This window comes from Pteropus medius, unplaced genomic scaffold (assembly GCF_902729225.1).
Source record: "Pteropus medius unplaced genomic scaffold, Ma_sr-lr_union100, whole genome shotgun sequence".
NCBI lineage: Eukaryota > Metazoa > Chordata > Mammalia > Chiroptera > Pteropodidae > Pteropus > Pteropus medius.
The window spans coordinates 2,998,387-3,015,840 of record NW_024342471.1 but is presented as its reverse complement, the minus strand read 5'-3'; the positions used below and the strand labels follow the sequence as shown (position 1 = coordinate 3,015,840).

At 49.9% G+C, this 17,454-nt stretch overlaps 1 protein-coding gene across 6 annotated transcripts in view; it reads left to right on the top strand.

Moving 5' to 3' along the window:
* SMOX (spermine oxidase) overlaps positions 1 to 17,453 on the top strand; it is a 34,723-nt gene extending 17,270 nt beyond the window's left edge. The window contains exons 1-8 of one of the 6 annotated variants that reach the window (XM_039863789.1): positions 1,310 to 1,452; positions 6,086 to 6,319; positions 8,649 to 8,875; positions 12,695 to 12,868; positions 13,029 to 13,788; positions 14,458 to 14,618; positions 16,447 to 16,536; positions 16,986 to 17,453. In XM_039863789.1, the coding sequence (XP_039719723.1) occupies positions 6,112 to 6,319; positions 8,649 to 8,875; positions 12,695 to 12,868; positions 13,029 to 13,788; positions 14,458 to 14,618; positions 16,447 to 16,536; positions 16,986 to 17,123 (1,758 nt within the window). In that variant the 5' untranslated portion in view covers positions 1,310 to 1,452; positions 6,086 to 6,111 and the 3' untranslated portion in view covers positions 17,124 to 17,453. Of the gene's footprint in view, positions 1 to 1,309; positions 1,453 to 2,265; positions 2,278 to 6,085; positions 6,320 to 8,648; positions 8,876 to 12,694; positions 12,869 to 13,028; positions 13,789 to 14,457; positions 14,619 to 16,446; positions 16,537 to 16,985 lie in introns of those variants that run through there. The other 5 variants (XM_039863791.1, XM_039863790.1, XM_039863788.1 and 2 more) reach the window with 5 other exon arrangements.
* The last annotated feature ends 1 nt before the right edge of the window (position 17,454 follows it).

Genomic DNA, 17,454 nt, shown 5'->3' with positions numbered 1-17,454 from the left:
GTCACCTGGCTAAGAAGAGATTGATCTGGGACCTGGGTCTCTGGGCTCCTAGGCAAGTATTCTCTCCCTTTCCCTGTGTCTCCTGGGCTCACAGGCTGCCCTTGTCCTGTCTCCCACCCCCACCCCATACCCCACGCCCTGTGACTGGCCAGGCCTGGCTCAGTTATCCTGCCTCTTTAACTTCCTGGCTGGCTGGCCTGGGTAAGGAGGGCTGGGGAGGGTCTGGCTGGGAGGAGTTCAGGCTCAGCCCCTTCCTGGGCTTGAGGGGTGGGAGGAGCCTTGCAGAGCAGACACAGAGCCCCTTTGTCTGGGGCGCACTGCAAAGCAGCTGGTCTGGGATTTCTGGGCGTTTTTACATTTGAAGAATAATTGCATTGTCTGGGGGGCCCCTTGAGAATCCAAATCCCTCCCCAGACCTGCCACTCCAAAGGGATTCCCCTGAAAGCCCCCCCTCTCCTGTTAGAAGCCTGAGGCAGAGGGGTCCCTCCAGGGAAACTGAGGTAGGGCTGCTGTCCTGGAGCACCAGGAGTTTCCACTGGGGGGAGAGACTTGGAAGTCCCCAGGGTTGGTTGGGGAGGATGCAGGTGGCCCTGGGCAGGGCTCCCTTGAACAAACTTGGGGCTGAGAGGAGGGGAAGAGCCTCCGGGTCCGAAGGGGTAGACCTATTTTGGAGTGCTTCTGCTGGTGGAGCTTGAACCCTAAGGAGTGAGGCGAGGTGAGCCAGGTGCATAAACTGCTTTGGCCATACTCTTTTCCTCATTCACCTGGGTGACCTGAAGAAAAGGAAAAGGAGGCCGACACGTTTGGGAGTTGCCTGTGTTCAGAGGGGAGCCGAGGATGGGTAGATGTTTTTTGTTCCTTGTGAGGGGCGACTTTGGAAGGGTGTGGGGCACCTGGGAAGCTGGCCCTTCATGGCATTGTTTTGGTTGTAGTGGCCCCTGTCGGGGAGGTAGTGACCTGCTGATGGCTGGGTGAGCCATAGTAGACTCCAATGCTGAGGAGGAAAGGGCACCCCATGCTGAGCTGGGCCACTGACTCCCCTTGCATGCAGTTCACTCCCAGGCTTCGGGAGGAGGTCCCCAATCTAACCTGGGACCGCGACCAAGCTCAGTGATTGTGGGGCTGCAGCCTCACTTCAGAATAATGGGCTGCCTCCTCTTCCCAGGATTTCTTGGAGGAGGGCCCGGGGACGGGTGGTATTGGTTACAGAACAGAACCAGTGCAAAGGACTCACATTTCCAGGGTGTCTCTTGCTTCAGGAGACATCAATGGAGCAGCCCTTCCTGGTGGTTCAAGCAACAGACAACTGCAGTCACACAGCTGCATAACCACAGCACCCTGCACAAGGGTGTGCATTTAAGAGAACCCAGAGTCAGCTTCTCTGATGTGTGTGGAAAGGGAGGGTTCCCCACAGGCCTTCAACTGAGTGCACTGGAGATTCTCAAGACTTTGGTGAGTTTGGAGTATGTGTGTATGTTTGAGGGAGTGTGAGTGAAAACAAGCCAGAAAGATCAGCTAGGTCCAGAGGGTCAAGGACCGAGGCCTTCCTCATGCCTGGTACATTGTAGGTGCTCAGTGAATTGTTAGATTTTATTCCTGGTCAATGAGAGGCCTGGCCATGCTTGTCTTTGAGAGGGTGGCTGAGCAATTATGTAGGGGTGCAGTTCAGATGGAGAAGGCAGGCTGCTGCCTAGGGTAGTTGAACATGGAGGAAAGAGTGATTTGGGCTGTGGGGTTGACATGGCTTGACCCAATAGATAAGGGCAGGTCTTTCATGACAGATGCCTTCAGTTTTGAGCCTGGCAGTGCTTGGTGCTCCAGCAGTTTTTAACTGAGACGGGGAACATGTAAGGAGATGCATGGGGCCCCAGCTCAGTTCTGGGCATTTCCAGGAAGGGCCGTGCAGGGTCAGATGTGGGAGGCCAGGATTAAAACATGTTTCTAGTATTTGTCGGTTAGGAGGCACTTTTTGAAGGGTAAATCTCAGGGTGACAAATGAAACTGGTGAGGATATTGAGAAAAGGCAGATGGGGAAGTGGACACATGCCTTCTTGTTCCTGCTTCCATGGCAAAATGGGGCAAAATGGGGATGGCTGCTGGTGCCCTTTCCTGTTGCGTAGCCTCCTGGTCTTCATCCGTCTTTCTTTGGTGACTCTGCCGTGGGACAGGGTCTTTTTTCTCTCTTTCCCTCTCTCTTCCCCCTGCTGCCTCTTCTTTCCAGTTTGGCTTCTTGGGCAGGTCAGTCGGGGTAGTGTTGGCTCTATGCAGCAGGGACAGGTAGTGGCCTGCAGGCCAGGGTGGGAAGGAGGATGGGGAGGGCAGTTGGGCAACTTGAATGGCAGTGAGACACTCATGCCATAGCTGGCCTGATTTCTTGAAGCTACCAGGCTTGGCCTGCTTAGGAACATAGGGGCTCCAGGCTCCCATCCCCGTTTTGCCATGGAAGCAGGAACAAGAAGGCAAATGCTATTGCTCTGTGCCTCCTGCCTCCCACCTCCCTCACCCCTCCTCCTCCTCTTCCTCTCTCCCTCCCTCCCTCCCTCCATGCCTGGCTGATCCAGCACTTTTTTCTTCTCTCCTTTATCTGCTCAAAAAGTACAGGGTGTTCTTTCTCCTGTGCATACAGATCAAGGAGCGGATGTTATTTCTTTATTTCCCTGAGTCAAGAGAAGAGCAGGCAGGCAGTGAGGAGCATTAAGTAATTATTCTTCCTCAGTAAGGCATTTTCTCATTAAAAAAAAAAAAATAAATAAAAAAGAAAAACATGATACAAACCAATAGAAAACAAGTTGCTTCTGCTACCACCAGTCAGATAACAGAGCACGTGAAGGTCCAGTTTAACATTTAGCTGAGGGCCCAGCACACAGTAGGTATTTCTGCACATGCTTTTTTTCCCCCCTTTCAGTTTGGACCCCAGGGCATGTTAGCTCCAAGGGCTGATCTGGGGGGCACAGCAGACTCCTCATCCCTCTGCCCTCTGTGGGCTCTGTGAGTGGCTTCTCTGGCTTCTTAGGGGCTCTAGGGGTTGACAGGCCACCTGGGACAAAGCCTGTAGAGGGACAGGACTGTGGGATTAGCTGTGAGGGTCAAGGGCACAGGTGACCTACCTGGCCCCAGTTACTTGCTTCTACCTTGGCACCCCATGTGTTCAAAGACTCTGACACTTGGGAACTGGGGGTTCTTTCTGTGTTAATCTTAAAGGCAAGCCGCCCGCCTACACTTTCCACAGTCCGTTCCCAAACTCTGTCCCAAAGACAGTCTACTCATAATTTAGCTACAGAACTTCACAAGTGATTTCCACTCGTGAGGCTCTCGAAAATACTGACAATCTTGTGACATCCACGTTGGGCCTTGTTTGACTGTCACAGCAATGTAGTGAGGACAAGCTGGCCCTTTCACCTGCTTCCCAAAGTAGCTTATCTAGATGCAGGGTTTTTAGAGGTGGTACGCCAGTGAGCCTGGGGGGTTCTGTGGTGAGACTTAAGTGGGGATGGGAGCCCTAGTTTCATCCCAGTCATGTCCTGTGCCCCACAGGAGCTTTTTGAGAAGGGGTGCCACCAATAAGGTTTGAAAACCACTGCAATGATCCCACCCCTTTATTGTATATGAGAGGTTGTTTTGGGGGGATGGCCTTGAGGTGGAGGTGGGGTGGGGATGGGGGATGGGGATGGAGGCTCAGTGACCAGCAGCAGTGCCCAGCAGTGATGGCGTCAGTGGCAGCTCCCAGCACCAGCTGTGTTTACAGACCTGCCTCAGAGCAGGCTTCTTGCCTGTCTTACCCTCTGTGGAAGTGGGTGTGTGTGTGTGTGTGTGTGTGTGTGTGTGTGTGTGTGTGTGGTGGTGGTGCGTACTGGGTTTGAGTCCTCAGGAAGGAAAGCCTGGGGAGGAAAGGACTCAAGCTAGCCCTGACCCCCATGCTTCTGGTAGGCTGGACAGAACAGCACTAGGGGGCGGTGGGGGGGAGGGTGGTGGTGGTGGAGGGACAGAAGAACAGAGGATGAGGGAGGAGGATTGGAAAATTCCAGATACAGGCTCTCCTGAAGGGGGCAGTCTGCGTTGCAGAGCCCCTGCCTCCGAACCTGAGACTTTGACTCGGAGCGGCTCTGGGCCTTGGGTGCCACCTTCCGGCCTTCTAGGAAACCATTTCTGCATGGAGTGGGTGGCCCTGGGGGGTTTGGAGGGAGTTTGGGGGCTGGAGTGGGGAGACGTTCTTGTCCATGCCCAGGCAGGTGTGCCGTGGGCAGGTGGAGTGGATGGGAGGAGGCACGAGAAGCAGCTTCTCAGCCTGAGCATATTTAGAAAAAGACCACTTTGCTAAATCTATGATAAAAAGATATTAAAGGGTGAAACTTTGGTGGTCAGACCCTGAGATGTGTGGAGAAGGAAGTTAGTGTGCCAGCCTTTTTTTTTTTTTAATAGGGAACTAGGAATGGATATCTGAATGGTTACTGAGGTATACACGTACACATGCAGTGAATGGCACAAATCCTAAATGTCCAACTCTGTGGATCTTTATATGTTCACTGTGTAACCCCTATCCAGATCAAGATATGTGTATTCCTTCCACCCCAGCAAGCTCCCTTCTGACCCTTTTCAGTCATCCTCCCCACTCCCATCTTTCTTCTGTCATCACATATTGATTTGACCTCTTCATGAACTTCATACTTCATGTAAATGGAGCCATACAGAACGAGCTTTTTTTTTTTTTTTTTTTTTTTTAATCTCTGGCTTCTTTTGCTCAATGCAATACTGAGTTTATTGCTGAGGACTATTCCTTTGCACGGATATGCTACACACAGCATAATATATGTATTTATTCGCCTGTGGATGGACCTTTGGGTTGTTTCTGTTTTTTGGCTATTATGAATAAAGCTGCTATAAACATTCCTTAGCATATCTATTTGGTGGAATATGCCATATCAGGTATGGGTATCAGCTTTTTAGATGTTCCGATCTGCTGCCCAGGAGCCACTTTCCACCCACATTTGCTTCCGATTAGGTCCTGGGTACTATTAGAGTCTGTAACTTCTGCCACTGAAACCTCTGGAATCTAAGGCAACTGGAATCTAAGTTGCTTGGGTCAGGCAAGGAACAGGAATGGAATCAGAGCTGAGCGGCCCCCTGGAGTGACCCATGGATACCTTCAGAGCTTTCTGGTCACTCTGGGAATAGAAGGGTAGCCTCTCCCAGCCCTGGGGCCAGATTGAAGGACCCCCTTGGCCTCCCAGCCATCAGCTCCCTAGCCTGGCGTCTCTGAGCAAGCTGGCTTAGCGTAACTGTCAATTTGATGTCTGGCCTCTGGTGCCACGGGTCCTCCTGGTCCACTGTTTCCTGGGCTCCTTGCTGCTTTGTGGTGACTGAGGGTCTGGGTGGCCAGGGAAAACAACCAGAGGTCTACCCGGAATAGCAGAGGCTTGTCCAATACCGGCTTCGTGGCATTTCTGGGGGAGGGTGGGACTTTGTCCTGCCCAACAAATTGCCACTTCGTCGAGGCTGTGAAAGACTTAACAGAAAGCCAGAGGAGAAGAGAAGGGGCAAGAAAGAGAGTGCCAGGGAAGAGCCAGGCAAGGGCGGGAGAACGGAAAGTCCAGCACTGTGTGTACAGGTATCTGGGGTTGGTGCAGGCATCCTGAGGTCCGTGCAAGCATCCTGGGGTCAGTGTGAGCATCCTCAGGTTTGTGTGAGCTGAACTGCAGCAGCTGTGCTGGGCTCAGCTGGTCCAGGGTCAGCAGTGCCAGGGTCAGTTTCTCCTGACTTTGGCCTTCTTAGTCATTCTCTTCTTGGCTGGCTCTTGTCTCTCAGCCTTGGGGAAAAGGCAGTGCCTAGTAGATTTGGGATGGGATTGATGGCTTTCAAGGGCTCTAGGTGGACTCCCAGCTCTCCTGCTTGCATCCCTTCCTTCCTCTCTTCTAACCTGTGTCTCTTCCTCCTGCCCTACATCCTTTGGATATGGCTCTCTTTGCTCAGGTTCTTGGGGGAGGTGGGGCTTGAGGTCCCCTCTTGAGGGCAGAGCCCATACGCAGCCCTGGGTCAGGTGGCAAGTGAAGGGAGCCTAAGTGAGCTGTGACACCCCTGCTCCCTGCAGGTTCCTAGGAGGTGAGTGCGGACGGTATGCAAAGTTGTGAATCCAGTGGCGACAGTGCGGATGACCGTCTCAGTTGTGGCCTACGGAGAAGAGGACAGCCTCGTGTGGTGGTGATCGGCGCCGGCTTGGCTGGCCTAGCTGCAGCCAAAGCGCTTCTGGAGCAGGGCTTCACGGATGTCACTGTGCTTGAGGCTTCCAGCCGCATCGGAGGCCGTGTGCAGAGTGTGAAACTTGGTGAGTGCCACCTCAGCCCAGCTACCTCTAAAAGCACCTCTTGTCCCCTAGTGCCTTGCCCCTGCCTGAATCTCATTATTTTAGCTTCTTCTCTAGGGTATTTTCCATTACATATGCTGCTTGGATGTTTTCCAGAAGCTTCCTTTGCCCCTCTCGGTAGCTCTCTGAAGTAGGCAGGATGGGGTTCTGGCCTCCAGTTTTGGAACATGACCTAGGGTTCACAGTGTTTAGGAGGGAAGGGACACCCAGAACCAAACTCTCCCGAAAGTGGACATACCAGTTTGTATTTCACAAGAAGGAGAATTCTGTGAGCGTCTATTAGTCCTTAACTTTTGCGTGTGAATTAATGTATTATGACTGAGAGCTAGCTGGGACAATAGAAGCTCAGGGCAGCAGAGGGAGAAGGGGATTTTGGGCCTCCCTGTGGGTGATGGGCAGGTTTTAGGATTGTCTGGGAAAAAGATCTGTCCAGGTTGCAGAGTAATGAGGACTCTGGAGAAAGCAGCCAGATAAGAGACTTACCCTAAGGGTCTGAGGATTATGCCAGGGATTCTAGAGGGTGGGAATTACATGAAATGCAGGTGGAAGCCAGGGCTTCTTAGCCAGGGCATCTGACCGATGAGAGATTGGGTGGGTGGCGACCATGAAAATGGTCCAGTGGGACCATGCACTTTGGGCTGCATTGACCAGAAGATTTTGTGTCTGTGAGTGTTTCCTCACGGGCAGCAAGGCCCAGCAGATTCTGCGTGACCATTTTTGATGGTTGCGGCAAATGGCTCAGAGGAGCAGGTGGTCAGGCTTAGAATAAGCAGAGGTTGAGGACACGTGGGGACCTTCTCCCCTTTTTCAGAAATTTTGATCACATTAGGAGCCTTCCGCTATAGCAATTACTGGAAAGCACATGTGAAGTTCTGTCTTTCTTCCCCTGGCACACACAGGAGAGTGTGTTGGCAGTAAGGATGAAAGCGCCATCCAAGGTGTAAACCTAGGGACATCCACCGAGGAAGCCTGAGACTTGACACCTGATTGACTGGCCTGGAGCCTTAGAGAAGGGGCAGCTCTATTTGTGGTTCTTGAGTCTTGATAAGACATTCAAGGTCTGACAGAAGCAGAAGATGGGAGGACAGATGGCCCAGTCTCAGTGGAAGCCAATAGCCGAGACATGCCATGTAGCGAAATGATGGTACAGACAGTGAGAAGGAAGAGGTTGGGTTGCAAGAAGCTGAAGTGCACATTTGGGCAGGAAGCCTTCCCTTGGGGGAGTGAGGTTAGGTGGGTCTCAAGTGACAGAGGGAGTTGGGTAGTAGTGAGAAGAAGGAGGATGGGGCGGTACTTGTGGAATAATGAATGTGAGGAAAACCAAGGCGGATCTGTCAGGAGACGGGAGAGAGTGTCTGGGCAAGGGTGTATGTGCATGTGTTGTGTGTTGTGTGTGCAGACACGCAGGGCTGAAGGCCCAGGCTATAGTTGGACCTGCTGCAGTGTGAGATGGTAGTTGTGAATCTCAGTGCCAAGAGTAGGGGTCAAGGGCCAGAGGCCCCAGGGACTCTGGGCATAGACATGGAGATAGTCCCTGGTGTCCTGATGCAAGGGTGTAGCAAGGATGACAGAGGCAGAGGGGCATGTGGGAGAGGGCAGGAAATATCCTCAGACTGGAGCTTGCATGGTTGCCCTACCTACTGGCAGGGCCTGGGGGGTAGGGGTGGGTAGTGACCTTGCTGCTGACCTCAAGCTGCTCCCTTTATCCTTGCTTTTGCTGAGTGTCTAGAATCAGGAAGGGTGCTCCATGCCTGGACATTGCTTCCCAGTGGCTGTGTGACTTGGAGCTCCCTGCTGTGCCCTGGGAGGGTTCTCAGGTTTACTAGAGTCTCCAGGGTATTGACTCCCTTCTCCTCATATTGAGAGCTCAAACCAGGCAAGATTCTTTGGGGGTCCCCGAGCCTGAGGCTCTAAAGGAGGATTAGTAATAAATAAATACCCTCAGTGCCCACCAAGAACCCAGTAGAGGAAAGGCACTGGGTTTTCAGCTTTTGGTGTTCTCCAGTCTGCCGACTTCTAATTAGTCCAGTGTGGTGACTCTGGGGCAAATCACAGAGTCATTCAGGGTAGCAGTTATTTCAGCTATAAAGTGGAATCCACTTTGTGCCACATGTAGTTTTACTGGGAACTTTTCACTGAAGGCTTTGGTTGGTTGCCCGAGGGGGACCCTAATCTTTTTCCTGCCCTGTTGTGGAGTGGAACGATCCTCCTGGAGGGAGGGTGAGGCAGTGTTCTAGCCCTCTCTGAAGAAGTCCTTGCCCCTCTATGGGTGTGTTGTTGTCACCATCAGGACACGCCACCTTTGAGCTGGGAGCCACCTGGATCCATGGCTCCCACGGGAATCCCATCTATCATCTAGCAGAAGCCAATGGCCTTCTGGAAGAGACAACTGATGGGGAGCGCAGCGTGGGCCGCATCAGCTTCTACTCCAAAAATGGCGTGGCCTGCTACCTCACCAACCGTGGCCGCAGGATCCCCAAGGACGTGGTTGAGGAATTCAGCGATTTATACAACGAGGTGAGGGGATAGCAGGACAACTGGGAGTAGAGTATGGAGGCAGAAGTGCTCTGGCAGTGTGGGGGGCGTCAAGCAACCTGCTGGGGTTTTCTAAGATCCTGGTCATGACTTGGCACACTCTCTGGGCCCTGCATGTGGAAAGTCAGGACAATTTGTGAATAGAATGAAGATGATGAATGGAGAAGTACTAGGTAAGAGATTATTGGTACACATGATTAAATATTTCTCCAGAAAGGCCTTAAACATCTTTATTAGATTTATTACTAGGTACTTAGGTGGTAACTGTTGTTGTTATTGCTTTTGGATACTCTTTTAAATGGTAATTTAAAAAACATTTATTTTCTAGTTGTTTCTGGTATACGGAACTATAAATGATTTTTATAAATTGATTTTAGCAACATTGGTAAATTATTATTTTAATTCTAATACTACATATATTAATGTTATATTAATTTATATTCTAATAATATTTTAGAATTTGATGTATATAATTTTATACAAAAAACTGAGAATTTTGTTTTTTCTTTTCTAATCCTCAGACCAGAATTGTCTATTAGAACTTTCCACAATAATGGAAATGTTTTAGACCTGCACTATCCTGTATTGTAGTCACTAGCCACATGTGGTTCTTGAGCTCTTGAAATGTAGCTAGTAAAACTGAGTAAGTAAATATTTAATTTAATTTTAAATTGCTACAGGTGTCTAGTGGCTACTGTATTGGACAGCACAGCCTAACACTCTTTATTTCTTTTTCTTGCCTTATTGCACTGGCCAGTATCTCTATTACAGTGTTGGATAGAAGTGGCATTCATCCTTGTTTAATTCAGGTTCTAAAAAATGTGTCGATATTTTCAGTATCTTTTGGCAGTGCTGTGAAATGCACTGAACAAGCAAGGTAACATGTAGGCCCTGCCTTGTCATTTATAGTGTAATGACTCTTCACTCCAGGTCCATAAATTGGTCAACAAGCACCTATTATACATTTTCTATGTCTCTTGGGCATAGAAAAGGAGAAATGACCCTTCCTTTGGGGTAGTCCCTGCTCAATGAGGTTGGTTCAATATGTGTGTACCCACAGGTATGTTGTGTGCAATCCCATGGTATTAGTGTTCTCACTCATGTGCAAAGGGACTGAATTATTAATGAGCAGATAAGAACTAATATCCTTTAAGATAAAACTTCCCGGTCTACTGGGAATCACTCACACCCTGATTCCCAGGTTATTGTGAGTGTTTCAAGTATGGATGCCTCTTGAGAATGACTTTCAGGGTCCATGACTTGTTCTTTTAAATGTCGTTAAAAGTAGATCATCATCAGCTTATGCTTGTGGGTTTGATTTTTGAAAACCAAGAGTGTGAGTTGTGGGAAGTAGGATGGATAAGGTAGGTTATGGATCTTGGTTGTGATGCTTTGTGTGAGAAGGATAAGGTGTTAACCATGAGGTCCATAGAGTTCCTTGTGTAGCTCTTAGTCAGTGCTGTTGAATATGCAGTCTCCCTCCAAAGGTACATAATACACTCCATAATACACTCATTTGAATGTATTATATTTGTTAACAAATAATTGGGTTCGTGCAGTAATATCACATAGATCTTACTTTCTGGAGCAAGACTACCTTGATTTAGATATTAGTTCTACCATTTATTAGCTTGAGCAAGTTATTGAGGATCTCTGAGTCCTACTTTCTTCATCTGTAAAATGGACATAGTTATACATATTTCATAGTGTTATGAGGATTAAATGGGATCCTGACGAAAAGTGCTTAATGAGAATTGGGGTGGGTATTAGCTGTTATAGGCTTGCCCATTTCCCTTGGGTCATACTGGGAAGATGTCATTTAGCCTTGAACAGGAGACTGTACCCATATGACAAACCCATGTTCATTTAAGGCTGTCCTAGTTGGTGATTGACACAAAGAGTCATGCAGATGGACTCAATTCGTTACTCCTCAGCTGGGCATTTTGGCCTCTAGTCAACATGAGCTAAGGACTGGCTACCATGCTGGTTATCAGCCAAGATAAAAAAAACCCAGGGAGAAGGAAGAAAGGTGAAAGCTTAATAACTCTTTGGCAGTGATACTGGGTGAAGAAATTGCTGAGGACTCCAGTTAGGGCCAAACACCCAGCATCTTGTGACTGAAGGTAGGAAAAATAAACAATTTAACTCATTACTTCTTTATATTTTGTACTTCAGAGACATGTTTAAATTATGTTTCTATCTTATGTAAAGGCTTTTCCCTTGAGTGGAATGGTTGCGGGTGGGCAATGCCATGTTCCTTCCTTCACATTGCAGCCCCAGGGTCTACACCAGGGCTGGGTTACAGGGAAGACACATTCCCATGGATGTGTGCTGACCAAATTTAAACTTACTTTAGGAAGGGGAAATGCACCATTTATCGGCACTAGCAACAAATGTTTGGCCAGAAAACCTGCATTTGCCAGTGTCCTGGGAGGGAGAGTGGGCATGTAGTCACGCTCACAACACTTCACTGATGTCAGGCCCTTCGATAAAATTGAGTCCTTGACAGAGACCTTTAATTCTTCATGCCCTGGCCCCTGCCTGCCTTTCCAGAGTCATCTCTTGCAACTTCTCTTTCCTTGCTGCCCACTTCAGCAAGACTGAACCACTTTGAACTGAATGCATTTACATTCTCTTTCCCTCTCTCTCAGCTTTGAGTATGCTGTTCCTTCTGCCTGAAATACTTTTCCTTTCCCTCCTACTGCCAATCTGGCTGTCTCCTGATTGTCTGGGTTGATCTCACAACCCCTGGGTTTTTCCTGTCACAGCATGTTCTATAAAAACAGCCCAACTGTTATGCTGTCTCCCCAACGTGGGTGAGGGCAGGGGTTCAGCACTATGTCAGTCTGGCTCACCATTACAACCTATGTCAGGCACAGAGTCCAGTAAATGTTTATTGAGTGAATGTTGGAGCTCAGACATTGCCCTTTAGGGACTGCATGCCAGGACTGGCTTTCTTTCCTCAGGGAGACCTGCCTGGTGTTTGGTGAGGGTGATACCAGGCAGGCAGGGGAGGTAGTAGGATCCACTCCAAGGGGCCATTCATAACTTTCTGTCGATGAGTTGTGGGTTGGAGTTCTTGCCAAAGTATGACCGCAAAATTTATTTCCATTCCTTGGCACACTGCAGCGTCTCTGCCCACTGCATGCTCTGCCCCAATATTGCCGTCTTCTTTACCTGCGTCTGAGTCCTGCAGTAAAGGGAGTGTCTTGTGTGGACCTGAGCAGGGTCTGGCAGGGTCTCTTGGAAGATCAAACTTCAGGGCCTCTTCTGCTCTCTCTTCCCACAAACACTGGCCAGGCCACCGCTCCAGATTGCCCTCCTGGGAGAGAGTTAAGTAGACATGCTTGGGCAGAGGTGGCAGGGAAAAAGTTTGTGCATATGGTTCTTGGAAAAGGGAAATATGTGCAGATCTGGGTTCTGAAGTGGATGATCTGCTTGGCCTTAGAGAGTTCATGAAGGGAGGATCCTTTTCCACAGACTGTACAAGCACCAAACTTTTTACTTTTGTAAGCAAAAGCTCAGTAACAGAGCCTCTGCGGCCCACCCGGCCTCCCTCACAGGCTCAGATGGCTTTTGAGGGCAGTTTCTGGAAGAGCTTGTTATCCTCGAACAATGACCTGTCGGTGCAGTCTCAGTGCAGCATCTAGAGCCACATTGATGCACCAAGGGAGATAGGTCACAGGCTCAGTATATCTGGGGACGTCTGGGAAGTGGCAGCTTTTGCATCGGGGGCTTTCAATCTGAGATGGAGATAGGATGGGGGGGTGTGTTTTCAGTCTCCTCGGGTCTCTCTGGCAGGTCTATAACTTGACCCAGGAGTTCTTCCGGCATGGTAAACCAGTCAATGCTGAGAGTCAGAACAGCGTGGGGGTGTTCACCCGGGAAGAGGTGCGCAATCGCATCAGGGATGACCCTGACGACCCGGAAGCCACCAAGCGGCTGAAGCTCGCCATGATCCAGCAGTACCTGAAGGTATCTTTGCTGTGTGGAAGCTTAGTTGAGTACAGGTGCCAGAGTGAAGAAGACCCCCTCTGAGGAGTCTGAGTCAAGGAGAGTGTGCTGCTCTGAGGTCCTGTTCCCACCCCTGGCTGGCCCTGATGGTCTCCTGACTTCTCTCTGGCTCTTCCCACAGGTGGAGAGCTGTGAGAGTAGCTCGCACAGCATGGACGAGGTATCCCTGAGCGCCTTTGGGGAGTGGACAGAGATCCCCGGTGCCCACCACATCATCCCCTCAGGTTTCGTGAGGGTAGTGGAGCTGCTGGCCGAGGGCATCCCGGCCCACGTCATCCAGCTGGGGAAACCTGTCCGTTGCGTGCATTGGGACCAGGCCTCAGGCCGCCCCCGGGGTCCTGAGATTGAGCCCTGGGGTGAGGGCGACCACAATCACAATGCCAGGGAGGGCGGCCAGGGTGGAGGGGAGCCCCGGGGGGACGGGCGGGATGAGGACGAGCAGTGGCCGGTGCTGGTGGAGTGCGAGGACTGCGAGGTGATCCCGGCAGACCACGTGATCGTGACCGTGTCGCTGGGCGTGCTCAAGAGGCAGCACGCCAGCTTCTTCCAGCCGGGCCTGCCTGCGGAGAAGGTGGCTGCTATCCACCGCCTGGGCATCGGCACCACTGACAAGATCTTTCTGGAATTCGAGGAGCCCTTCTGGGGCCCTGAGTGCAACAGCCTACAGTTTGTGTGGGAGGACGAGGCGGAGAGCCATACCCTCACCTACCCGCCTGAGCTCTGGTACCGCAAGATCTGTGGCTTCGATGTCCTCTACCCGCCAGAGCGCTACGGCCACGTGCTGAGCGGCTGGATCTGTGGAGAGGAGGCCCTCGTCATGGAGAAGTGCGATGACGAGGCGGTGGCCGAGATCTGCACGGAGATGCTGCGGCAGTTCACAGGTGCGGCCTTGCGCCACCGCTTCCACCGCCTCGCTCCATCGGTCTGCCATCTTCTGCCAGACCCTCTGAATCCCCTGAACCATGTGGTGGCTCTCCCCTCCACAGGTTGTGAAACTGAGGTGGTGGCGCGGCCACTGGGAGAGCTGCCACCCGGTGCAACATCTTAGCCTCCGACTCCTAAATTGCCGGCTCTCCCCGGTCTGGAGCCTGAGACACTCAAAACCATAGATTTTATGTTTCTTTTTTCTAAGAGCTGATAGTAAAAACTCAGATGTCACTGCAAAACCTCAGATTGCTCATATCCTACTGATATTATTGTCTTACTAAATGGATTTTTGTTTTACTGTCCAATTCTTTTAGTTGAACATCTTTCATCCATTATCTCAGGAAAGCCAACCCCTGAAACTGGAAGGAAACATGATTATCTAGAATGTTTTTTGGATAGGAAAATTAAGGCCCAAGGAAATCAGGTGTTTTGCTGAGGGTCACAAGGAGACGTGAGGGGTATGCAGCTGGAACGGGCCTCTCTCCTCCGCCATCCTCCATGCTTCCCCATAGCAGCCTGGCCCTCTTAGAGCCCTGGAGTTGGATGGGAGCGCTCTGCTCAGCGTGTCTTCTATGTGCAGCCGTTTCTTATCCTTCCTCTTGGCTCTTCTGACTCCCCCACAGGGAACCCCAACATTCCCAAACCTCGGCGAATCCTGCGCTCAGCCTGGGGCAGCAACCCCTACTTCCGAGGTTCTTATTCGTACACACGGGTGGGCTCCAGTGGGACAGACGTGGAGAAGCTGGCCAAGCCCCTGCCGTACACAGAGAGCTCCAAGACAGCGGTGAGTGCGAGTGTGCTCAGTATATGGGGGTTCAGGGTGAAAAGTCTGGGAGGGGTGGGCGTGTGTATTCTGTGTGTGTGTTTGGCCTAGGGGGAGGGTGGTGTTCACTGAGGGATACCAAGGTGAGACAGGGATGTAGTGGCTGCTATAATGGAAAAGAAAACAATACGATGTGCACTTAACATCTGGAAGAAAAGATGGAATCAAATTGAGATGTTAAACGCTTTCTCGAGGTTATAAAAACTGAGCCATTTAATGCTGTGCTGTCCAATATGGTAGCCATTAGCCATATTTAATTTAAATTGTTAAAATTTAAATTAATAAATTAAAATTTTTGTTCTTCAGTTGCACTAGGCAGATTTCAAGTTCAGCAGCCACATGTGGCTTGTGGCTACCATGTTAGATTATGTAGCTATAGAACATTTCCATTATCATGGAAAGTTCTATTGCACAGCACTGATTCAATGGAAGCAAGTTTTTCCAATATGTTTTATAGACTTTTTCCCCCCCAATATATTTTAGAATATAAAATTGAGAATACTAACCCTCCCCCAAATTATATCAACTATATAATAAATATTATATAGAGGTAATTAATAAATGTGAGAGAAATAATTATATATCTGTTCCTATAAAATGGATTGTAATACAATACAATAAATTTTAAAACCCATCGGAATTATATTTAAAACATTTACTTGGTGGAATCGATGCTTTCAGTGGCCCCTCTCTATCCACCAACATGGAGTCAACCAACCAGCAAGGTGCATTGTGCGCCCAGCTGTGCTCGGGGAGAGAGGAAAAGGCCCTCACTGCTGCTACAGCCATCCTCTAAAAAAGCAAAGCAAAACAAAAACTAACTGTGGCTTAAAGAAGACAGAAATTTACTTCTATCACACAAAAGGAAATACAGAGTAGTCGTCAAGACCTGGTATCATTAGCGCCGGGCTCCATCTTCAAGGTCTCCTTTTGGTTCAAGGGGGCTGCAGAGGTTGCTGCTGCTCTCACATTTGCATTTCAGGCTAGAAGGAGGGGGACGCTTGGGGCTGAATCAGTTTTTCTAAGCAACGGTGCACTTGAAGCTGATTGGCTGGAACTTAGTCACATGACCACACCAGCTGCTGGGAAGGCTAGGATATGTTTTTTATTCTATATGGCAATGGACCCAGTTAAAAATCAGAGCTTTGTTACTGAGGAAAAAGGAGAATAGATGTGGGAGTAGGCAGTTTGCCCTCTGCCATAAGACGAGCTCCCCCTTTCAGTTCAGCCACCTCTGTGGGCTCCTTGTTTGGAGGGTTAAGACCTCATTACTCAAAGTGAGTGGTCCGTTGACCAGTAGACCCTGCATCACATGGTAGCGTGTTAGAAATGTAGACTCTCAGCCCACCCAGACCTGCTGAATTAAAAACTTCACCCTACCAGGCTCCCTAGCTGGTGCCTTTGCACATAGAGTTCGAGATGCCCTGGACTAAAGTCCAAACTCAAGCTTGGAATGCAAACACTTGTGCTTTGCCTGGACCCCACATAGACAGCCAGCTATCTCAAGGTTGAGTCTTGGCTGTACCAAAAATTGTCGCTGTCCCCTAAACGAGGCCTGCTTTGATGCGTTTTTGCTCCCACTTTCCTTCTTCCTGAAACATTATTTGTCCTATTTATTTACCCAGCATCTTCCAAGAAGCAGCCCAAAGGTCCTGTCCTCTGGGAAGCTTTGTGTGTCTCCTGCTAACCCTGAGCCTCTTTTCTGGGCTCTCAGCACCTCACCCAAACACCCATCACGTCATATATGACACTGTTAATAATTGGGTTTCGTGTCTGGCTTCCCCACCAGCAAGGAAGCTCCTCAAAGCAGCAGCCTGGTCACCTTTTATCTTCCAAGTGCCCAGAACAGTCCCTGGATCCTAATAGGGGCTCCATAAAGGTTTGTTAAATTACCGCCTAACTTTATCCAGTGCTTATGTTCTTCCAGGTTCTAAGTGCTTTAGATACATTATTTCACTTAATCCTTACAACCACCCTCAGAAGTAGGTAGTATAAACCCATTTTGCAGATGAGAAAAGGCTTAGGAAGGTTAAACCATTTGCCCCGAGTTCTCTGGTAAGAGGCACAGTGAGCTTCTGAGGCTACAGAGCCAGGACTCCTAAAAGCCTCAGAGCAGACAGAACTGAGAACTGGATGTTTGGGGCAGAAGCAGGGGAAGGTGACCAGGTGGGGCGGAGAACTCCTCATCCTCTGGAAGCAGCAATACCTGCATCTCAGATACCTGCTCATTCCTCTGTGACTTGTAGTATGGATGGGGGTTCTGGGGCAGACAGGTAGCCTCTTAGCCTCTCTTCCTCCTCCACCCTCACTTCTTCATCCCTCACCCAGCCCATGCAGGTGCTGTTCTCGGGTGAGGCCACCCACCGCAAGTACTACTCTACTACCCATGGTGCTCTGCTCTCTGGTCAGCGTGAGGCTGCCCGTCTCATCGAGATGTACAGAGACCTCTTCCAGCAGGGGACCTGAGGGCCCTCGTCACTGCTGAGAGTGTTCCTTAAAGAACCACTAACTTGTGACTGCCAGCCCTGCCCCTTGCTGCCTTATGCTCTTAATTTCCTAATCCTCTGTAGAATGGATTTGTATTTTTTGTAGAGCTAGACCTTGACTGGCTTCAGACCTGGCCTTGTAGCTTTTCCTTTTCTCCTTGCCAGGTGGTGACTAGAGTGCGGCCTAGCAATTTACTTTTGTGCTCTGACCTCTGACCTCCCCTCCCACCTCATTATTGTAAGTGCCTTCAATACTTTGCATTTTGGGACAATAAAAGAGGCTTGCCCTTCCTGTGCTCCTCAGCTCCTCT